Source organism: Zosterops lateralis (genome assembly GCF_965231275.1).
Source record: "Zosterops lateralis genome assembly, chromosome: 4".
Classification (NCBI taxonomy): domain Eukaryota; kingdom Metazoa; phylum Chordata; class Aves; order Passeriformes; family Zosteropidae; genus Zosterops; species Zosterops lateralis.
Genome location: NC_139765.1, coordinates 16,772,061 through 16,796,487, shown reverse-complemented (window position 1 = coordinate 16,796,487; position 24,427 = coordinate 16,772,061). Strand labels below are relative to the sequence as shown.

At 39.6% G+C, this 24,427-nt stretch overlaps 1 protein-coding gene across 1 annotated transcript in view; it reads left to right on the top strand.

Annotated features, from left to right (window-relative positions):
* The window catches only part of RESF1 (retroelement silencing factor 1), a 29,752-nt gene extending 5,544 nt beyond the window's left edge, over positions 1 to 24,208 (top strand). The window contains exons 2-7 of the mRNA XM_083858660.1: positions 4,507 to 4,686; positions 13,259 to 13,354; positions 13,548 to 13,657; positions 15,475 to 20,789; positions 21,541 to 21,615; positions 22,757 to 24,208. Of these exons, the coding sequence (XP_083714786.1) occupies positions 15,515 to 20,789; positions 21,541 to 21,615; positions 22,757 to 22,899 (5,493 nt within the window). The 5' untranslated portion in view covers positions 4,507 to 4,686; positions 13,259 to 13,354; positions 13,548 to 13,657; positions 15,475 to 15,514 and the 3' untranslated portion in view covers positions 22,900 to 24,208. The remainder of the gene's footprint in view (positions 1 to 4,506; positions 4,687 to 13,258; positions 13,355 to 13,547; positions 13,658 to 15,474; positions 20,790 to 21,540; positions 21,616 to 22,756) is intronic.
* Positions 24,209 to 24,427: the final 219 nt, after the last annotated feature.

The window sequence follows — 24,427 nt, the reverse complement described above, 5'->3', positions numbered from 1 at the left end:
GTTGAAGTGTAGGGGTGTAGATATTTTTTAAAAAAATGTTGTTCCATCTAAGGCAGCTTTGGACTCTGCTTTATCTTTAGCTGACCTTCTTCCATCATAATAATACTTACAACTGGAAAAGCATGAGCTATAGATAATACTTACAGCTATGTGTTTCAGTTGTATACATGAACTTTTCTGTAGAGGCAAGGATATTCCTCTATGAAGGAGTCTGAATGCTACCATTAGAAAAGCTTCCATCTGTAGGATTCTGAACAGTATATTTGGTGATGTCAATTTGTCTGATGAATCCAATCCGTTTTTAATGCCTTTTCGCCGCAAATCTTTTTTGTTGAAAATTGCTTTCTCAGGCTCAGCTATAGCTCAAAGAGAACATTTTTTTTTTCTCCGAGGAGTGTAAGTAGTAAATGCTTTGTTGATACAATCAAGCAGTCAAATACCACCTTGAAGATTTCATTTTGTTCTGAACAATGACATTACTTTTGCTAGTATTGGTGTGTTGTTTGGTACTACGGTGAGCTAGAATGTTAAAATTCTAGTGAAGCATGGCTCTCCAGATGCCTGGTGTCCATAGTGCTTGCAGAAGAATCACTTTTATCTTTCAGAATAACCTCTTGGAGCTCAGTTTAGATGCTGCTTATGGGAAATGCCGATTTTTCTGTATCTAGTGCTTCCAGTTGTTGATGTGTGGAATGGTGTTTATTTGCATTAGCTCATTTGTAATGAGAAGAATGACTTATTTATTCTTGACTCATTTAATATGACCACAGTTCCCCTGACACTTGTGACAGTGTTGCTGGGTGCAATTATTAACTTTAGGACATGGGATTGGGACCATTACTAGATGCCATGTAATGCCTTTTTCTTGAATTTTGATTTTTGTACTATCTGCTGAATAATTCTTAAAATGGAATTACATAATTGTAATTTCTCAGCTGCAGAATTTCTGAGTTCCTGTAGTAATGTATCTGTATAACAGGCCATTCTGATGCACCAGCCAAACTGTTTGAAAGTAATCTTATCAAACCACCTGCAGTTTTGTTATTAGAACCCTCAGGAATTTGTCAAAGTTACTGGGAAAGACAGGGCTAAAAATAAGAAGAGCCTGAGAAACAAGAACACCAAGACAACAAAAATAAGATAAAGGAGGCCATGAAGGCTCTAAACTGTAGCCAGTCAAATTCTCTTAGGGATGCCTGCCTGGCTTATGGACAAGGGGAGCTGGCCAGTAAGATGATGCATGAAAGTGTGAACAAACGACTTAGAATCTATAACTGTAGTTTAATGTAAACAATAAATTTATCTTCTGCTCAATCATATTAGTTAGTCGTACCCCATTTCTCCTGCAGGTTCCCACCAAGATTTAAGGCACATTCAGAGGTTGACGCTTGTTTAGTTGTTTTTCTAAATTTGTTTTGCTGATGGGCAGAATCAGAAAAGACTGACACTAACTTACGAATAAGTGTTATTTAATATAATACAAAACTGCAAAGAATTACAAAAGGGTAAGCATCAGCTGGGGGAGGTCACTGTCACAGCAAAGGACTGGAGAATCACTCCTGATAACTGGGAAATCCTGCAGGTGTTTCCACCCACCGGAAATGAGGCTTCTGACTTAGCTGTGAGAGGGTCCATTTTTTATTCTCTTGAATAAACAAGCTATTATAACTTTGAGCATGGGAACATCTGGTTTCTTTCCCCTACTGAGTTTCTTCCAAAGCCTGTCTAGGGCTCAAGGAGGAATCAAGGGAGTTGTCTTTGTTCCTATACTCCCAAACCAAGGCTAGATCTAGCCTTGCCTGGGTTCTAAATACTGGAACCATGTTTTGCCAATGAGCAACAATGATAAACATAACATTGGTTGGAATGTTCATCTAGAGGTCAACTTTGGTCCCAAGGGCTGTTGTTCAGGCCTTAGTACTTCAACGTTTCACTGTTGTCATCATCATGAAGTATGACAAGTAGAAATCTGCAGCTGTAGTCTTGCATCAAACATCCTTATTGAAACTGAATTTCAAATTTTTTTGACATAAAATTGGAAACCTGTGAGCATAGCAGGATGTTCTTTCTGTATAAGTGGAGGTGAAACAGCTTGAACTTCACCCTACTTGCAAAAATCACCAGTGATGGAGAGAGGGTGGTCATGTTGGTTTTGGTGTTGAAGAACGCTGAGATCAGCCTGACTGAAACACCTCAAAATTAAACAATATGAGGATGTGAAAAAACTGGTGTTTCCTGATGGGAACTGGCACGGATGTGATAAAAAGAACCAATGAGTGGTATTATTAATCATGCATTTTAAATTAATTATGTTCTGCTGAGCTAGCCTAGCAATGTAGGATTGACAGTCAATCACATTATCCCATAAAAACCCAACCTCTCTTTCTTATGGTAAGGATTTCTAGCACACTCCTTCTAGGAGTGTGCATGGAAATTCTTCCTTTAAGTAGAGATGCTTCTTGTGGTGTAACTCCTTGGGGCTGAGTGAAAGAGATTTGCCCAGAGGTCATGAGTATGGGTGACCAAACCCAATCTCTTCTTGTCAATTATTAAGCTAGTTTTGAAAATACCAATTTAATAGTGCACTATAATAGTGAGGAAGGTCATGGAGCAGATGTCGTAAATGACATCACATGGCACCTATAGGACAACCAAGCAATCAGGCCAAGCTAGCATGAGCTTAAGAAAGGCAGGTTCTGCTTGACCAACCTTGGTTTAAGATGATTTAAGGGGAACACTCTAAAATTAGTTACTTCCCTTTACTTTTAACTAATCCCTTTCCACCAATAAGGAGAAGCAAGTAGAGGAAATGTAAGTGGAAAAATAACAGTTTACTAAAAACACCCCAAAATAGCAATAGGCAAAAGGTAACATTAAGAGCACCAGTTTTTTTAGAAAGTTGCTGAAATCTCCCAGGTTCCTGGGGAGCAAAGAAAAACTCAAAATGGTGGAGTGATCGCATCCCCAAGATGGCACCTGCCATAGAGGAGACAAAGGGAAAATGGCAGAGTCTCACTCCTCTCCCTTTATCTCACTGGTGGTGGCAACTGCAGTGGCTGGTACTCTGTCAGGGGTTAGAGCTTGTGAAGGGACTTTGCCTTCTCCTTGGCAGAAGATAGCAAGGCAAAGCCTCTGGGCTGCTATGATTCGGTGCCTTCTTGCCTCAGCTGGGCACTTCTGGTGAGCTGGTAACATCACGATGTTACGAATAAAGAGAGGAGTTTAAACCAGTCCCTGCCTCTGCCCAGACCTTTGACAGTAGACAGTAACTTAATTGAGATGGCGAACACCCCAAAACTCACCCTTGTTCCACAAGTTCATAATAATGGCTGATTAGGTCTATTACAAAATACATTATTTATTGAATAGACCAAGGAAAGCTGACATAAGACTTAAACCGGACTTCTTACCACACAGGATAAACAAAGAGACACTACTAGTAGATAGACAATACAGTGTGATTGAAGTGCCTGTATTAGGGCTAGCAAAGAAATAATATAGATTAGGATCCAATGTATCTTACCATCCAATTGTTGATGGGGTATACATCAAATCTTTTCTCAATTTCCAAAAAAAGTATCTACAAAGATGTGTCCAAGCTTTGTAGGACAAGCTTCTCTACACTTTTCCAGGAAGTGTGTAAGAGGCTTTTATCTCCATAATAATTTGTATGGCTTTTATAGTTGTAAAGAGCAGTGTCTTTTGGTAGGTGATACTTACTTTTTTTTAATCTCTTCCCACATCTGCTCTCTAGACCAAGATGTTGATTCTTTGTGGAGGTCTCAGCCCTTCTGGCACCAGAGATAACCCCCTGCCCAGCCTTTGACCTTGCCTGGGTTATCTCTGCCATATGTACCAGCCATCTGTGGTATGAGAGGGATGTCCACACACATGGAGCTGGAACTGGGCTGCTTTGCTTCTCTGGCTACAGATATGTGTTGCAAAATTCCCTCTGAAATAGTTTTTGATTGGGAAATGCAGCTTCTTCAGCTGCTGCTGTTGTCAGTAGAGCCAAAAGGCATGCTGTAGACAAGCTCTGCCTGAGCGCCTCAACTTTTAAAGCCTTTGAGAGTGAAGTGTATTCACTTCATCTCCAAAGAAAGAGCATCGCTAACAAACTGAGAAATACTGTTTATTCAGTGTTGGATAACGCTGAATAAAATTACATTAAGAGTCCTGGTGTTTGGAGGAGACAATACTAAAAACAAAAAGGAAGCTGTGAAGGAGAGCCTGATGCAACATGAAGGCCACAGGATTAAAACGTAACCATCAGAATATTTTACTGAAGTCCAAAAAGATTCATGTACTTGCTTTCCTTGATCAACTAGTGGGTTACCTTGTTATTAAAGGAAGTCAGGTGTGACAAGCTTGCTTTCCCCTCATGAAGCCATGCTGGCTGTGACTGATGATTGTTGTCCTCCAAGTGTTTTTCAATACCTTCCATAAAAATGATCTCTGTGATTTTACCAGATACTGAGGTGACACTGACATGCCTCTACTTTCCAGGATCCTCCTCTTCTTGCCCTTCTTGAAAATTGGGACAACGTTAGCCAGCTTCCCGTCAGCTGGGACTTCTGCAGATTTCCAAGATCACTGAAAAACCATCAAGAGAGACTTTGTGTTGACATCAGCAGCTCTTTAAAGATTATTGGGTGAATCCCATCAGGATTTGTCAGAAGTTGACAGGTAAAAGGGGGAAATACACTGTTGGAAATGATGGAATGGGAATCGGCAAAGAGAAGTGACTACTAGTTTTCATATGCTTAAGTTTACTGTAAGTATTCTGTGATTGATTGGTAATCAGAGATTAAGGTAATTCCAACAAATTATCTCCTGTATAACTGCTAAGAATTTTGGGGCAAGAAAACTCCTGTGTGCTGGTGCTGTTGTGACATCTAAAATAAGTTACAAAGAGAGGAAAATGAGAATTATGGATGTTTATGTACTCTTTTCTTTGGGTACCTTTAGCTGATTCAGGCTGTTTTTCTTTAACACAGTAAGTCAGATGTACTGAATGAGATTTAAATACTTTAGGTCAAATGAGACATGCCACTACAAGTCCAGAAGCAGAAAAAGGAGAGCAAAGTTTTGCTGGCCTGCAGCTGAACTTTTGTCCTTTCGATTCTTAGAATCTTCTGTTTGCTGAACTACATTCTGCAGAGGTATTAAATTGCTGTGATCACAGTGACTGGCATTGAAATGTGTATGTTTATAGAGTTTTGACTCTATTAAAGGTAGTTTTAACAATGAATAAGAATATTTTAGAGCTATTGTGAATGCCTCAGTTACACTTGTTGCAGAGGAGATTTAGACCACTTAGGGAACTGCTGGCACAGGTAGCTGGAAAAGTGGTTTTATTGAGGTAAAATGATGTAAAAGTGAGGCTTGAGAAAGTGCACTGGCAAGGTTTAATCTTGCTGTACAGATACAATAATAATGACAGATACAGTAATAATTCAAAATTATTAATACACTATTTTAATGCCCTATGATACCAATCACCAAAGATCTTGCAGTTGACAAAGGGTCTTTGAGCCTCAAAGAGAATCTTGGAGGTGACCCAATTCAAGGAGAGGTTACAACTATGCAGCTGAGAGAGATAAAAAAAAAGGGTCACCTGGCCTTTCATATTTGTGGAATAAAGTCAAGTCAAATGCCATGGAAAAGGGAGGCATAAAATTCCTTGCACCCACAACTTCATTTGTTCCTTACGAATTAGTCCTGGAAGAACTACCTCTTATTAATGTCTTATTCACTTGACTGGTGTTCCCAGCTCTTATGCATCAATGCTCTTTGTGTCACCCTGTTCCTATGTGGATTTTCAAAGAATAGGTTGGAACTAGAAAAGTCCTTGACCTGGTCATGGCCTAGGCCTTAATTCCTTGTGAGCCTGATCCAAACTGTAAATATATTTGTATGAATTGAGTTCATCCCTATGACTACAGTCAATCCACTTTATTGACTCAAAAAGTGGTAGTACAGTTACCTTTTGCCTCTGTCATCAGAGTTGTATTGTACATAAGTGTGTTGTATTGTACATAAGTGGTAAGGGTACAGTCATTTGATGAGTTGCCTAGCTTAATAATTATAATTAATGCTCATTATATACCATTGCACAAATGGATACTGATATCAATGAATACTTTTAGGAGAAGGGTTGGAAGTGTTTGTGGCTCATATTCCAGTCCCAGGTGCAGTGTGTGCAGAGCAAGGAATAGAGAGAGTAGCCCAGCTGACTAAAACGTGGGCCTTTCATGACAAAAGTTTAGAACCTAGGAAACTTGGTATTTGCATTTGGAAGAGGGAGTAGATTGGGTTAAGTAAACAGACTGCAAGACAGTTTCAGAAATACCTTTGGTACTGGCATGCAAAAAGATTCCTTTAAAAATAACCCAAACACTTTATATTCTGGGTAGGATTCTGGTTTTTACCAGGGAGATAAAAAGTTCCTGGTGTTCTTTGAGGGCTGAAATTTGGAATCATATCTTGTGTAAGATTCCCATCTAAATGTGCTAGGAAAGTCAGCAAGGTGCTGATGATGAGAGACATCAGGAGTGGGAGAAATGAGCTACTTTAGCATCAATGGCAGGACTATAGCCATAGCCTGGAGGTAAATGAGTAAAGGTATAATTAATGGCATTCCAAGTACAAGCAAAATAAGCTTGATAGGCCTAGTGATTGGGACACTGAGGAACGTCTTTAATGTGCAAACTAACTGCATAGATAAGAGAAAAGGTAAATGGCATTGATTGTTTCAGCAGCTTTTTCGGAGGTATGAGGCAGAGAGGGGACAAAATTAATACCTAGGTAGCTGTAACAGGCAGAATGAAAGCTTCACACAAGGTTTATCATGCGTACCCTCCTGTTAAGTCACAGGATGCAGAAAGGATCCCGTTGCTTTCTGCACTCCTCCTCAGAGAGGAGCCTGGATATGGTGGGATCCAGTTCTAGCTCCAGATTTAGTCGAAGGTTTATGTCTAAAGAATCCCACATGTGTAGTTGAATCTTTATACAGCTTCATCCCACAGGATAAAGGAAGGCAAAGCAATATGAAAAAATTATTTATTTTTATGGTGTTAATACTGATGATAATATTGGTCATAACATCAGTTAGACTAAAGGACCTTAATCAAAATTAGATACTACACAGTATAGATAGTTAACTATAATTACAGTGACAATTTTAAAGCTGGCAAAATAATCAAGTACAGATTGATGTTGCTCAGTCATACCAAGATCTCTGGGCATATCTCTTTAACTCAACCTTGGGAAATAACCTTGAGGGTGTCCCCACTCAAAGGAGGGGAATCTCCACACACACTTACAGAAGGGGATATGTTAAGAGTGTTGGAAGCATAAAACAGTGAAGAAAATAGCAAAGCTCAATATGAGATGAGGCCCACACATCAGAGCATCAGTGATCAGAGGTGACGTGGATACCTGGTGGAGGTTTTTGTTGCCATGGCATCAGGTAGGAATGTAAAGTGGGAAATGAGCAGTGAAGTCTGAATACCAGGAAATGTTTTGTAAAACTGCTACCAGATATACCTGCTACCAAGAAATACTGCATATGACACAACCATTAAGAACAGAAAATTTGACCACTCACAGCACTTTGCACAATAATGGCTAATAAGGTATAAAAGGACCCTGATTTTGTGTTTAGCTGGGGGATGAGAATTTGATATGAAAATTGTAGGGACACATTTTCCTTGCCCTCTGCAGAAGAGGCACCTTTTGGTCAGACTTGTGTCCTTGGCTGTGCTGAGTGTTTTGATGTGAGAAAGTGAGCTTGTGATTGCCGTGGTATTGTTAGGGCTATATTTAACTGCCCTGCAGTTTATGCAGATACTGCTGGCACTCCTAAAGAGCCATGTATGTTGCATTTAATAAACCATAGTATTTGTGAATCTGGCTGGTTCTTTTGAATGCAACTGGACTTACAGTTAATAGGCTATTGGAGCACCCTGTGCCAGACCTTTAGTTATGTATTTGTAGCAAGTCCCAGCTGTTAAAAAATGGGACTGGGTTTTTGTAGTGATCGGCTGTCAGTCAACTGTTTCAGCTCAGTAGCCTTTAGCTCAGCAGTGTCAGGTAAATTATCAGTACTGTCACTTCTTGGTTGCTTTATCAGGAACTCGGTTGCATCCTCACCTGTGCCAGTTTCTACCAGGAAACATTGTTCCTCACATCCTCAGAATGTTCAACTTTGGAATTATTGAATCAGGCTAGTCTCAGCATTGTTCTACACCAAGTGCAGCATGACTCCCTTCTCCATGCATCACTGATAACTTTTACAATCAGGGTATTGATTGAGCTGCTTTACCCCCATGGAGGCAGAATGTCCTGCTCCAGTAGCCCTGGTCAGATGCCAGGACCCACTGGACTTGTGAGCTGACTGGCTGGGGCTGTTAAAAGGGAAAGTGGGTGCAAGTGAATACTCACTGTTTTTTCAGTTCTCTGAGAAGAGACATGGTGAATTTTGGGGCTTGCAGGATCACAAGGTGTTAACAGTGTGGATCACTGGGAGTAGGGCAGGTGTTTCTCAGAGTCGCCAAAGTAGGCGGTGTTTGATTCAGAAGTACCAGGAGATTGTACCTTACCTGGAGCATCTTGGAAGGTCTGGTCTATGAGTGGTTCTGTCTGTGGAAGTAAAAAAGCAAATGCCTTGTAGGCCTTTATAGGCCTTTTTAGTTAGAAATACCTGCAGCATTGCCTAATAGTCTCACTGAGTAAGAATGGCCAAATTATTGGAGGGAAATACTTGTAAAAGGATATAGTATCTGGAGCTTACCTGAAGTAATCTGTGTGTTACTGTTCTTTCTGGTAGCTTGCTGCATCTTGCTTATCTGACATATACCTTTAGTCTTGTGAAAAACTAGGCATGTAATGCAGAGGTATATAAATACAAGCTCTGTCACTGCCTCAGCTGGGCAAGGTTCAGCTCAGCAGAGGCTGTTACTTGGCCGCTCTTTCATGGTGCATAGCTCTGCAGCTGCATGCAGTGATAAACTGCTGCTGTGCAGACCTGACCAGAACTGTGTAGGAGTTACTCCACAGCAGAGGTTAGAACCTCTCAAAAACAGATCCTCAGACTGGCTGGCTCTTAGGGAAGTCACACTTAACTGACCTTGGGAAGGGCTGAAGGGGCTCCTGGAACCTGTGGACTACTGCAGAGCGTGAGAAAAGTCCAGAATGATCACAATGGTCTCCTTCCATTGTGATCAACTGAAGGCAGGATTTTGGCTACCCACGAGAACACACAGATAATGATGCCATTGATGGTGGCATCTACCTCCAAATGGGAAGTTATTGTAAGGTGTGCCCTCCATGCCACCTGAGAATGATCATGAGGTTCTGTCTGGGGTGCTAACTGTATGTCTGGTAAGTCTGGGTAACCAACGGCTGAGGGATTTCCAGTTGATCAAGTGATGGGAGGGGCACCAGGGCCCTTGCTCAAGACCTGGTGGGAAAAGATGTAGCATGGAGGCTTGTTGGCAAAAGCTGGTAACAAGTGTTGGAGCTTTGTGGACTGCCTGGTTGGAATACCTGGGGCTAAACAGGTTTTCAAGATTCCTTGTGTCAGGACCCTTTAGCACAGGCATTGGTGGATTTTTAACTGCCTTGACACAAGGGCTTTGGTGATATCTGTGGCTGCGTCCTGACAGAGGAGGCAAGATGACAGAACGAGCATAGCAGAAAATAGCTGGGACTGTGTGGTACTGGGCACTGTCGCTGCTGATGTTAGTGGGCTCTGAGTGGGCCACGACTCTTTACCTAGTGGGTGCTCCTGGGCCTCAGTTGGAAGACTGAGGACATTGGACTTTACCTGGCACACAAGGGCTACATCTAAAGAATTAATGATAACCAGCCTACTTGTGTTAAATCCCAAATTTGTGGGACTGCTCCAGTGTCAAGTTTGGTGGGCCAACTGAGGAACAAGCTGCTTGGTGTAAAATAGTTTATTACATGCCTACATCAGTCTCACAAACGTAGAGTGTTACAGTTTGTGTCATCATGCAAAAGCCTTCTAGCATAGAGTCCCCATGTCCCAAGCAGAAGCAGCAGCACCCCCGATACCATGCATTATATTCATAAATCATCCAATCAGCTCTAAACACTGTGCTATTACTGTCTTTTTCCACCTATCCTGGTCTAACACAGTTATGGCACAATGCTCCTCATTTCTTACTCAAGGCCTATGCATACAGCCTATCTATTCTATCTTGCAGTGTTAGTAATGCTATGTTATGTCTAGGACTTAGTTAACTTTGTAAAAGGTAAGGCTACTGAACTTCAAACTGGACTTCAGGGCTTTTCTATTAACTAATACAGTCTCTTATTTGCTTAAGGCACTTAAGGCGTATTTTTACTTACCTAAAACTTACATCCCTACTTCATGTCTGTGTGACTTTATGTATTTTGGTTTCTCTGAGGGTTTCAAACCAACCCCTGCATTCCTTTCTGCCTCTGAGCCTGTGTGCATGGGGTCCTGGGAGATTTCTATCTGGTTTGCAGCACTCCAGGAAATAGTCAGGGGACCTTGGTCATCTCAAGGCCTTTATCTTTGAGCATATGTTAGTGATACCAGAAATATAGTTGTGTTTTCCAATGGAATTTGTAGTTGGATTCCAGACCCTACAGGAGGGCCCAGGCTTCTGATTCTGAAATTCAGGGGGTATCCGCCTGTCCTGCAACATATTTGCAGTTCACATTAAATAGCACACAGTAACAGATTTGTGAGAGTGCTTCCCTGATATGGCTAGGGTTTTTGCCTGTGAAAAAGCACTCAGATACACAGTTATGTTGCCTCCATTGACACTATACTCAGTTAAATAGTTGGTCTGATTCATAAGCCCAGTTGGGCGTCAAGGAGGTAGGAATTTTATTCTATTATCGTCTGAAATCAAATTGGACCAAGTATTTCTGTCTTGGTTTTCTTGATCAATTTTTGCTTCAGAAACCCACTTTTAGGCAGCTTCCTAAAAGCTTTTCCTGGGCAGATAGTGCCTTTGCAGGGACCCTGTGGCTGGCCCTCTGATTTCTCTACAGTCACTTTGGCTTCGAACACAGTAGCAAGAGTTGTAGAGTTGTGTCTATCACAGCCTAAGTGTCTTGTTGGGCTTCAGACACTTCTTGTGAGTAGGGAAATAACTTGGACTTCAGCTGCATTTAGATAGCGCTCAGCATTTCTAAGACCATGAGCTAACACAAATAGGCAGGGTGACTTTCCCGTCATGCTTTTATCTTTCTGACTTTTTCAATTCAAAGAAGTGAACACGTAGTTCCCTCTGTGAGAACATCTGGCACCCAGAGGCAGGGCAAGGCCCCAGACTAATCAGTTCAGGCACCTGCTGCAAGACTCAAGCCTGTCGTGATGCCATGTACTTCATCCCTCTGTTGACACTGGAGTGGAGGGACTTGATGCAGCCTGGTGATTTAGATTTGGAATATAGTAACAAACACCAGACTAGCAACTTTAGTTTATCACAAAACAACAGTTGATTCTCGGGATGGTCGTGTGTGGTTCCTCTTAAAGTAATTCCTGTAACACATGAATCATGGCTTACAGAATTTCAAGGCACATCCATTACAATCTCCACTCCTGGTCCTTTTGGGCCACATTATAGAGTTTAACATTGCAATGAATCCCTTCCCTTGTGAACCATGGTATTCTGTTAAGCTTAAAGAAATAGATGCTTAGGAAACCAAGTATGGGATTTTTTTAGAGAGCTTAGAAGCTAGGAGTTAGGAATGTAGTAGAAGAATTAGAAGTTGACCAAGATTAATGGTTTACATATGATAACATTCAGAGCCAGAAAAACTGGGGCCAGTGCACATATGGAAACATTTAAATGAAATCAATATATATTGGATAACATTCAAGGTCAGCCAAGAGAGATCCATACATTATAAATTTTGATACTGAAACTAATAAAGGCCAGAATGAAGAGATCAGCAGGTCAAGTAGTCATAGCAATGGGATAGCGGTGACAAATTTAGTAAGCAAGGGAGACATTGCTTACTTCCTCCTTTCATCCTCTAACTCATTTTAATGACCACCAACCCAAAAAAGGAGGAAGACTATGCAGCCTCAATGAGTATGCAGCCAATTTTAATATCAAGTGGGGGAATGGGCAGAGACGGGTGATGAATATGTATAGGTGTTTTGGAATATGCATGACTTCTATGAATAAATAGAAGGCTGAAGCTGTAGAGGGTCGCTCACGCCTTTGGGAGCGATCCCGTGTGAGCCCAGCGCTGAAATAAATATCTGCTTTCATCTAGATCAGTTGAAAGGTATTTTGTCCTTGCCATCTGTCTTCACTTGTCCCCAGCTTGGTTGCAACAAGGGGTCCCTAAATTTTTTTTGGTCTTGATGGTGACAATAGTTGAATTTTACACTTGGTGAAGTTGTGTGTTACATGTATTACACATGTGTTACATGTGTGTTTACAGGAGTCAAAGTTTCTCCTCTAGCAAGGATTTTACAGTTACATTTTTTTAATAAGGTTAGCATCTTAGTCTTGTGGTAAATAGGTATGATTCATGCTGATAAAATTGAAACAATAATCAATATTTTAAAATAATAGTAGTTAAAAATGCAATGCCAAGGAGGAGAGGGAGGGAGGTTCCCCCCTCTTCTCCTGCAGATGCTCAGTGAAGAGTGGAAAACAGGAAAGAACTAAGATAAGACTAGCTAAATTAACTGGGAGACAGGAGAATTTGAGGGAACTCCAGGAAAATTGTTAATTATATGAAATTTGTTGCCTTAATGTTCAAACATGGTTTTCACTTATACAATGCAAACTTAATACGCATGTGTAATTAGAAAGGTTACTAAAAGGACGCGCGAGGAAGATGAGAAGCCTTACTCTGATGACCCTCAAAGGTGGTGAGACCGCCTAAAAAGTGGTGGTGGAGCCTGCATAGTAAAGGTGGCGATGAGGGCAGTGATGTAGATTTTATGAATCAAAAATAGGAGATGGGTGGTGACACACAATATAAAAGGGTTAATTTGCATCATTTTGTTTGTACGTGAGGCGCTATTAGTAGAATTATTGTAAATTTTAAGCTGCTAAAATTAAAATCGCTACTACGTGTTGTTTGGGGGTTTTTTTTGGATTGGATAATTAGGCAACACATCTACATATAACGGTCTCATTTGCATCTGTCACAGTTATGTTCTCAGAAAATGTAACTGTCTTCAGTTTCCTCTGCATTTGTCTAATTCAAGGATGTGATTGTTTTATCCCAGTCATTTTTCAGGAAATACCCAGTGTACCCTTAGCAGCCTGAAAGCTTTACCTTGGATGCAAAGGCCTGTTTTCTCCACTAAGATTCCTGAATCACTGTAAGTATTGCCTGGACACTGATGTTGATGTTTTTTATGAATTTCATATGCCACTTTGTTTTGCTATCTTCTTTTGTTATTATTGTCTTATGAAAGCAAAGGAAGTAAAAGAGTGAAGAAAGCTAGAGCTGTCTTTGAATCTTGAAAATAACACCTAGAAAATTATAACACTGGGTCTTTTATTTTTTTGTAGGCTAGATATGAGTGATACTTCTCATTCTCAAATTTGAAAGCAGAAGAGTCTTAAAATCTAAAAGAGCCCATGAAGGAAAGTCAGGAGCCTTGGGTGATCTGGGAGAAATGGTATGAAACATTCTGTGAGAAATAAGGCTCACTCTTTAAATTTTTTAAAGTTTAATAAGGGATCGAAGGGACAGTAAACAGCGCACTGGGTGCTTGGCAACTGCCAGAGGCGCATCAGTTAGCTTAAAACAATTTTCTGATACACTTTTTCATTACATTGGTCAGATGCATATTCATGAATATTTTACATATTCAAACATTTCTTTGAATTCACATGTTCTGGGAATTCTTTTGCTTGATTCAACCTTTGACTTGTCTTCTTAAATTACTTGCCATACTGCAGATGAAATGTATATATTTTTATTTCTTCACAAGGCCTCTATTCTGTGGTTTGACAGTTCTTGATAACTGGAGGATCAGTGGTAAATTCCTCTTTGCATTCTTTCTTTTGATGTTTATTTTCCTGGTTCTTTTCAATGTTGCCAGACAGAAAAGATACTTACGAAGTGTAGTAAATCATTATTTATTTCACAAAATTATCTGAGTTATTTTCACCATTGTCAGCTAGTTACACAAATAAAGGCATTTGCTACTTTAACATTACATAGTCTCTATTTTAATATTTTGTTAAAGCCTAAACTATAATATATGTTTGTTGCGCTGATAAATAAGCTACACTGGGCCAAGGCATTGGCCACAAAAGCTGGCAAATTATACTATATTAAAGCAGTTAAAGGTGATTACAAACTCTACTGTATCAAAATTGTTGTGATTAATAATAATTTATAAAAGCCAATGCATAATAGTGAAAGCTAACAACTATATAGTTATTTATAACACATTCTGTTGAGATACTAACCCCCTGCACAAAGCAAGATGTTTGTTCTGTCCTAGCTGGGTTTGATCATACTGAGAGGAGCTCGTCTAGATGCAGACAAGCATTCATTCTTGCAGGTTGTCATGGGGGTTTTTGTGCTTTTTGTGCATTTTTGAAGGCTGAAATAGTGTTTGGCTATGAAGGCATTGTCTCTAATAACCTTACAGAGTAAAATGCTCACCCATTTGGGTTTGTTTGTAATCCAAGTGCATTCTGGAATATAACACATGAGGACTTAGAGATACGTGACTTTGTCACCTCCTGTAGGTGAAAATACTGCAGCAGCAGAAGTGTTGTTGTCAGCTCTATGCTTCATGCCTTCTCCCAGATGAGTAAGTTAACGCTGCCAACAGAATTAGGGGTGCTTTGCTTGTAGCTCACTAGAGGCACAGTCATTCTCTCATTAAACTAGTGGTCCACATTATTATGAGAGATTTTTACTAAACCCAAATTAATTTTTCCATTTATTTTGTTGAATTTGAAGGTATAATTGAAATTGAGTCTTATTGTCTGAAAATCCCATTCTATATAGGGCTGTATTTTATATTTTATATTTTTGTATTTATATTCTATTCTATATAGGTTGTATTTTATTCTATAGGTGTTTCTTATGTTCAGCTCTTAAGTATGGTTTATTGTGTCATGTTATACACTTACCTTGGTTTTTTTTCCCATTGTTTTTGGATGAAGAAGGTAAATACAGCAATCTATTGTTAAATTAAAAGGTTGAATGATAATAGAATTAGCAGAATAATGTGAAGGTTTTGTTAGTCACTAGATAGTCAATAGAGTTGTTAGTTGCTTCTCTTTTCTTGTGTTCTGGGAAACAGTTTATGAAACGTGACATTGACAGCACTGATGTCCATGAGTTGTGCTAATGGGGTTGCTCTCCTGCCCAGCAATTTAGGTTCAACAGTTCTGTTCATGCATTCTAAATCACTTCTCAGTAAGTGAATTTGATCTTGATGAAAAGGTTGTAAATTTTGTTAATTTTTTTTAGCATTTTTAGTGTTGCCTGAAGAAAAAGAAAACAAGAAAAGATGGACTGGAATTCAAGGCCAGTCCAGAATGCTGATGCGAATACAAACCTGCAAAGTGAAGGAGCATGTTTCACGCAGTTACTTCCTAATGGACATGCCTTTCCTCAGACAAATGCCAGCTCCTCTAAAAATGCATGCACTTCTGCTGAAAATAACCAAATAGTGTATGTGCCAACTATCAATCCTGCCTTCCCCACTGTAAATGCTGAAGGATTCAAAACTTCAGATCAAATCTCACTAGGAGCATCTGTAACTGGTAATAATTTTTTTATGTCAAAATACTCAGTTAAACGACATCAACAGATGGACATAACAGCTCTAAAACCTCCCATTCAGAATTCACCCTTGCAGCCAGAGATGACTCCAACTTCTTGGCCAGTCTCTAATCCCTGTAGTTATCCCTGCAGAAATTTACCCCCTCTGTCCTCACAAATGAACACAGGGAATAATGTGAGGAACATGCCTGGGGAGCCTCAGTATGCCAATACCAATGCTTACACCATGCAGCCAGAAATGCAACAGCGTAATTCTCTGAGACTTAAAACACTACATCAAGGTGGCATTCATCTCCAGAATAATTCTTTTCCTCTTGGTACTCCTGGGCAACATGTCCAACCCCAAATATTTAATTCCAGTACTCAACAGGGTAAAGTTTCCTATTCAATGAATCAAAATACTGGGGCAAATGTACAGCTGCCACAATTTCAGCAGAGTGAGATGGCGTCAGAAGCTCCTAGAGGATGTTCTGCACCATCTTTGTTGCCTGCCAACTGGGTTTCAAGACCTGCAGCACAATCTTCAATAAGCATGCCACAGGAAGTGCACAATGTACCTAATGTATACAACATTAACCAGCAGAGATGCCCACTGGATCCAAAAAATGCTTCTGGGTTTAACAGTATTCAGCATCACTGTCTGCAGCAGCAATCTGGAGAAGTCAGTCAATCAGTCAGAAATGTCTATAATCCAAGTGGAAATATGACAGCAAATCGGTCTTTTAATGAAAGCTCTATGCCATCCCCTGGCATTCCCAAAGAACTGTTTGATGTTGTGAAAGAAATAGAAACTCTTTCTTCACAGCCACTCAGTGATCCTGCTTCAGTCCCAGAGAACCAGACTACTAGTTTGATGAATGGGCCTGTTGATGCTCAGATTTCTTCAGTGACAGCAACACGTGGAATAAGAATTACAAAGGAGAGACTAGCGTGGGAAGCTGAAAAACTGAACAGCCTTAAAAAAAGAGTTGTCCTGATGGAAACAGTTCATAATTATAAAAAAAAAATCTATCATGCCAAACATACTACTCCTCCTCCTCTTCCTCTTCCTCCTCCTCCTCCTCCTCCTCCTCCTAGTTACCCATATTCTCCTGCCAATTGTCTTCCATATGTGCCCAAACAAAATGTACCACCTTCCCCATCTGAAGCACTGAGGACAGAGAGGCCCGCACTCACAGTTTCACATGAAGAAAGAAAGGACAAAACCCTAGCCAGTGCTGATAACAGAAGATTGGAGGTGACTCAAAGTAACCTTCAGGAGGAGCAGGAAAGCCTTTCATCAAGCTTCGTTCCTGTTCTCTCTCAGAGCAAAGTCCCAGCTCCGTTTAATAATCCTGAGAGCACCTTGGAACAAAGGGATGTGCATGCTTTGGCCTCTTCTCAAGGAACTGTGACTTCCTCGAACAATGCTTCGTGTTTTACTCAAGCAGGGAGCTCTGTCAAGACTGCATCAAAGTGTGTGCAAATCGGCCCAGAGAACTCATCATTTCTTCAGTTTGTATTGAGCAGCACAAATGTGCTGAAAGAGAAGACAGCTGGTGCTACCGCTGATAAAATACTGACGAATCTCCTGCGTAGTGAAAAACCACTGCTGAATACATCTGTCTTGGGTGAAAGCATGCTAAAAAACACTAGTGAGAAGAATGTGGAAAGTCTGGAAGGTGAGCAGGCATCTGTGGCTCACACAAACTCTCTTGCATCAGAAACACCTGCATCTGGTGATGCTAAATTCCTGGCTGAGATAGCTCAGAAAAAAGCGCCCTTTACTGAAAATGCATTCTGTAACCAGAGCAATTGTAGTTACTCTATGGAAGAGCTGGCTGCATGCCTGTGCTTGTGGGAGAAATTTCCTTCAGAATCTGTAAGTGTGCAAAATAAACAGTCAAATGAAAGCCCCACAGCAAATCAGGTTTCACCCTCCAACCAAAACACAAAGAAGACAGAAATAAAAAATGTTCTGGCTAGCATGGATGAGGCTGTTTTGCCTGTAACAACTACCTCTGTAGGACAAAAACTTGATACCTTGATAAAAAATTTTGAACCTCAAGTTGCAGTTGTCTCTCCTTTAGTACTTTGTGAACAAAGACCACTAAGTAAACAGGCAGGCGAGATCCCAACACCTGAAGGTAAAACCTCTCCAGCCATCAACTTGGGGAGCACATATAGCTTGCAAGAAGAGGGGAAAAATTGTGTAAGTGTGGCAAATACTGCTGAAGGAACAATAGAAAATTCTTGGTCATCACCCAGTGATTGTGTCCTGGAACAAAAAGTGGACTCAGATTTGCAACAGATCAAATTAGGTGATGAAAACAAAAGGAAAATTAGTCAATCTGCACAAGATGCAAGACAAAATCTACAGCTTGGGTTACAAAGCAAGGCTATTCTTCCTAAATCAGGCACAAATTTTTGTAGTCAAATCTCTCAAGAAGGTATAAGAGACCATGAAGACAAGCAGGCTGTGTTAGAGGCAAGAGGTACATCCACAGCTATGCTAGAAAATGAGATGTTTTGTATTTCTAGTGTATGCTCTCTAGTTGAAGGTCATAAATTTTATAATCCACAAATAGCAGGCATGTTCAAGTCAGTATATGAGACACATGCATCAGAAGGAAATGCATCTGGTGCAAGACAAAAAGAACAGCATTCAGACTTGCATAAAACTGAGCTGAGCAATAACACTTCCCAAAGAGAGAGCTTGCTGCTAAAGATGTTGGAAGACTCATCAAGCCATTTGGAGAAGGAAAGCAGTGGCAATCCTCCTAAAGCAGTTTCTACCTCTGAACAAAACACATCATTCAAGGCATCTTTCAGGCATCCTGAAAATTACTTTAAAAATATTGCTAATATGAACCAGAAGTTATCTCAAAATTCACTAGATTCCTCTCTCAGCATAACTGCTAAAACAAATGCACCTGCTGTTCCAGGAGACCACAGTAAACAACATTCAATGCCCAGTAAAAATAGCACAGAAAAGGAGGTGAACTTCTTTGGAACAAAACCTAGTAAATACCTGAAAGATCAGCTGTTGGCTCTAGTGAAAGAGTTTCCATATGGCATTGAAGGTGCTGATATGCTAAGAAAAGAAGCAGCACAAAATCTTTCTGTGGCTCAAGGGACAGAGAATCAGTCTCAAAAAGAGGTTAAAATTTGTGACAAGCATTCTCGTTTAAAAGACCCAGTAAATCAGACTAAAATTGCAGTGTTAAGCTCTGATCAGGTTCAAGAACCGTCTCCTGCACACAACCAGTGTCCCTCTAGTGACAGCAAGAGAGAAGTGAGTCAACAGTCAGAAAAGGCTTCAGCTGACAAGGACAACCTTGAAGGCAGTGTCCAGCCTAGTCAGAATCTATGTGAGAAGGAGAAAACCTCACAAGAAACTTCTAACCCCAGTGAAAAAAGTGAAGATTGCTCTTTAACTGGTGATGTATCTGTAGCATATAAAACACTGCATTTTCCCTCTCAATTAGAAACATCTGGTTCAGAGAAAAATGATTGTCAGCTTCCAAAATCTGAAAATGCTGACTCTGCAGAGACAGAAGAAAACAACAGTCAATCTGATGCCTTGGAAAAAAAAAACAGTGCAGTGGGAGACCTGACAATTTCTGAAAAAATCCCAGACAGTATTAGCAAAAATAAAGATATTTGCAAATACAGTTCTGCAGTGAACAAAAAACCTAGGCTGAAGATGGATAATGAATACAAACTGCCTACAACACAACAGAAAAAAATTGGACCAGTTAATCCCATTGAAAACCAGGATGCTGATAAATACAAAAGCAGCAGTTGTAAGGAACATCTGCAAATTGACAAAGGAACCCAAGTGTCAAGTAAAGAATTTTATTCTGACAAAAAAGAGCACCAGACAGCCTCCCAGGAGTTATCAGAGAAAACTGATCATACATATGCAGACAGCATGGCAAAGTTGTCCATAAAGAAGGAGAGAGTTTTCAAAACTGAGTCCCTTTCAAAAGATACAACCAAACCAGGTTTGACCATGAAATCCAGAATGGACATTGACCAATCTGTGAAGTCAGAAACTGTTGAAATTAAGCACTCTGAGGTCAGTCAAGGACAAAAAATTAAAACCTGTGAAGAGAACTCAGCTGAAGAACAAAACTGTAGGAAACAAAAGGAGATGCTTAGGCAAGACATAGAAATCAGTGTCAAAGAGCAAATGAAATTACCAGCAGAAATAAAACATAAAAAATTGAGTAGTTACCGAGCTGATGCTGTAAAATTCTCAAATAGTAGCACTGTAGATTTCAAATCAAGACACACAAAATATTCTCAGCATAAATCTGTGAAAGTTCATTCTTTGCAGGAGCAGACATACAAACGGAAGATGAAGGAAAATATGGTTGGGAGAGAACTTAAAAAAGCAAAGCTAGAAGAGGAAAGACTGAAACAATCTGAAGCAAAGAATTCTAAGCGGCTTGCACACAATTGCATGCTAAATGCTGACAAAGCTAAAAAACTGAGTGGAGAAAATGGTTGGAAACCAAGGAGTTCCTTAGCAGATTGCCCTGTGCTTAAATTACAGAGGAAAAGGGCTCGATCTTCTAGCATGTCTAAAAACTACTTTTCTATCAAAGAAAGACATCTTGATGGTCAAAACAAAGACAAGTGCTCTGAGAAAATGTTTCCTGATAAAAGTCTTCTATACCTAAACAGAAGAAATAACAGACTAAAGCTGCATCTTCAAAAGGAACCCAAAAAACACTACCTGAACAGAGTGGGATTTAAACGTACAGCGCAGGAGCGCATCTATCTGACAAAATTAGAGACATCACCTGTCAGGCCCGTCTGGCATAGAACCACCAAAGTGTCACAAAGCACTGACTCAAAACGAGATGTGTCTGTCTCAACAGTTGAGAAATCATGCAAACAGGAAGTCCTTGAGTTCAAGTTATGTCCAGAGATATTGTTCAGAAATCCAGCCCCTAATGAAGAAAGCTTAGCTACAAAGAATTCTCCTGAAAGAGAAAAAGTCGTTGTAGAAGGTATGATGCTCGCTTGATTATTCATTTGTAATTAAAACTATAAATGAATTTTTAAATTCATGTTGCATACAACTATTAGACAGTGAATACATGGGGCTGTAGAAGCTGAAGGCTGAGATATCCTAACTTGCTCTCTGACAGACCACAGCTGTGTCTTAAGCTGAAAAAGAACATGAGACTTTTCCTTCAATTTTCTGTAAGTCTTAGAGAATGAAATTAGAATACTTTAGAGTTTCAAGTAACTTTGGGAGAAGGCTTTCTAAAGTACTTGTAGAAGTAGCTTGGCTTGGTTGTAGAAAGTAGATTCCCTTGATGCAGTTACCAAAGGTGATCTGATCTGTATTCACTGTTCACCTGGTTGTGCCTCAGTCTGGCTGGGCAGAGGAAGGAGAGATCTTTCATGATGTTGAGGAATAGAGTGGGCTTAGGCCAAACACATCCTGCCCATAATCCCCATAACCTTTGCCATCTTTGCTTTAAGCATCCAGTTTTCCTTCTCTTCTTCCCTACCCCATTTTTCAGCATTTTACATGGTGCATTCTGAAACATATTGATGTCAAATGTTGTATTTTATTTTTAAATGAACTCAAATCTTAAGCTGTATGTATCAGCCCTTGGAGTAATTTTTCTACCCAAAGGAAAGTTCCTTTTGCGTGTGCTAGTAATATATGTGTTAGAATTTAATGCTGAGTAGAGGCCAAAAGTTGTGCTACAGGAACCTCAGAAACATTGTTTGAAAATTTCTGTTTAGGTGTCAAGAGTAAAAAAGAAGATTGGTTAAAATGTGAACCAGTGAAGCAAAAGAAACTGGAAGAGATCTCTACAGGTGAAGTGACTTCTGAATGTCCCATTTGAAATACAAGTTAAATCCTCTTTGCTTGGTTTTAAATGTTCCTTTACAGTAGGAAACCTTAATAAAGCATTTTAAATTATTATTTACTCATTCTGCTGATGAAATGGATACCATAGAATAGATTTACAAGTCTAAAAGATTTGTGTAGCTTTTTATTGCTTTATAAATATGTTGTCGTAAGTGTTGTAAATTTCCTGTGCCGTTAACTTGGATGTAGCACTGGTAACAGCATTTAAATACAGTTTTAAATTGTGTATAAAGACTCTTTCATGCTTTAAAATATAGGAAGTGATAGCAGAGTCTAGTGCAAAAACAGAAAGTGGTTCTTAAAATAATTCTGGCTTTCACAGTTGGTTGCTGCTGTTCACACATAACACCTGTGCTCACAAGTTCCAGGACTTGTGTGTCCCAGTAGTCTGGACAAGGTAATCTGTATGACAGGCAGAGGAAAAGTGGGGCCACTATTAACGTCTTCCTCATTTGTCTTGAATGGCAAATTGCTTTTGGATGGTCTTTATACCCTATAGGACTCAACTGTCACAAGAGTGGCAGCTTTCATCTCAGGATCTTGTTTGTTCCATCCTTTGCAAATTTTGGGTGAGGTTGCTCCCAGCTGTCCTTGTTTCTTTGCTTTAGGTGCCTCTCTAGCTCTAGTCTTGTTTTTCTAGTGGTCTAACTGGAAACAAAATGCAATCTGTAGCCTTGTTGCTATCTGCTTCTTCACTTTAGAGCAGAGGGCTTGCATGCTGATACTTGTGTTGTGGTGTTGCAAGTAACACACTTTGCAATCTTTACGTCATTTGTTGCTGTCATCTGTGTCCTTGGGTTTTGGTCTGCCATCTTTTTAGCCCTTCCTCTTGCTTCTTCTCACAAATGCATGTTTTCTGTCATGCCTTTCTTAATAATTGTCTCCAGAAATCTCTCCTGTGAAGACACCCAAATAGCTATTTTGTGCTTAAAGATGCATTGGAGATTGTTGGAAATCTGAGGTGTCTGGTGCTTTAGGAGGGAAGTTTGTGCCATCCTTTTTGACACCGGAAGGTCTTAGGTACCACATGAATAAGGAGTACAGTCCTTTGAGACTCTTGCTTTAACGTGCTTGTCTGTCTTGCAGCTGAGGACAGTATTCCCCTTGATACAGCTATACAGATCCTGGATGGAGATGGAGAGACTCTACACATTCCTGTCAAAGACTCAAAAGAGATGTTTCAGACCTACAGGAAAATATATCTGGAAAAAAAGATGCAAAAGTCTTGATAGCACTCCTGTATCAAAGGTCTTACCATCTCTGAGAAAAAAACTGCCAACACTAAGATGATTTTTTTTTCCGTTTACTTCATATTGCTGAATAATTGTAAAAAAACAGTTTTCTGGTGGGTGTTGAAAATTTCTTTCCCTATTTTCCTCATATTTGTGAATAATTACCATCTTACTCTGTATTTATTGTCTAAATATGCTTTGGTGCTGTAAAATGCTGTTTTAAATGTATGGTTTCTTTTGGCATATTTCATCCTTTTTATTTTTTTAAGATAGAGTAGCTCCTTGGATCTTGACCAAAAAATAACAAACTTACTTAAATTGTCATAGCCTGTTTTCTTTCCTGATTCTCAAAAACTGCTACTTGCTATACTTTCCATTGCTGGCAGTAGAAAAATATTTCTGCTGCAAAGGCATTCCAGTGGATTCCCAAGCATTACGCTTCTGTTTCCCACTTATGGTAGTCTAATTGTTTTGCTTCTAAAAAGGCTTTCTGTTTTTGTAGAGACTTTTTTTTCTAAACTGGGAATAGAAATATAAACCCCTCAATTCAAGGATACTGATCAGGGGCATTTATGAAGTATTTATGCTGCTACCCAGTTTTGTTACATTTCTTATAGAGCTTGTATGGACTGAATTCCAAATTCTTAGAACACAGTGCTGCAAATTGCTAGTTTACTTAAGACTTCTCTTGCTTTTCTTTCTCTCTTTCTTGGCACTTGAAAGAAAAGTGCTGTTGTTGATGTGCAGGGAGTTTGGATTCACTCTTATCTGAGTTCAGCTGTAGTTTCTTTGTTTATACAGTGTTAGATAATGTTTGTTTACACATTCACTGTGACATAAGTGTTGTAGTTGTCATTGGCTATATTTTGTTCAAGTGCCTTTTCACTGTTATTCAAAATTTAAAATCAAATAGTATTTTTACAGAGATTTGGTACTTGATTCTTTCTATCTTATTAAACCTTTATGCTGGAAAAAAAACCCTGTAGATACTTTACTGAACAATTTTTATACTTGAAATAAACTTTTGAGGACTACACCTTGTTTTTTTTTTTTTTTCCTAAAAGTATGAAGTTGTGCTTATTGCAGTCAGTTAAATAGGCATCAAAGATATTCCTGTAGATGAAATGCAGCTTTAAAATAAGTGATGGATCTTTCTTGTTAAAAGAAAGTAGTTGCAAGTTTGTTTTTCTCTCTGGATGCCAAGCTTTTAGTCTGTGGGAAACATTTCCACTGGAGGATTTTGTAATAATGTTGTCGACTCTGAGAAGGTTTTTCATTTTCCTGAGAGTTTAGTTACCTGTATTAAATGTATGATTATGATACATATGACCTGTGATGTTTATGTTCTAAATATTTAGAGAAGTCTTCTTACTGACCCAGTGCATCCAGTAAGCAAGAATGCCAGGTTTGAGTCCCAGTGGATACTGTGTCTTCTTCCTCCCTTATACCAAGGAGTGAATCTTTACTCTATGGCAGTGATTACATGGTGACTCGTGTCTGCACTGATTTGGTATGGTTGGGATCT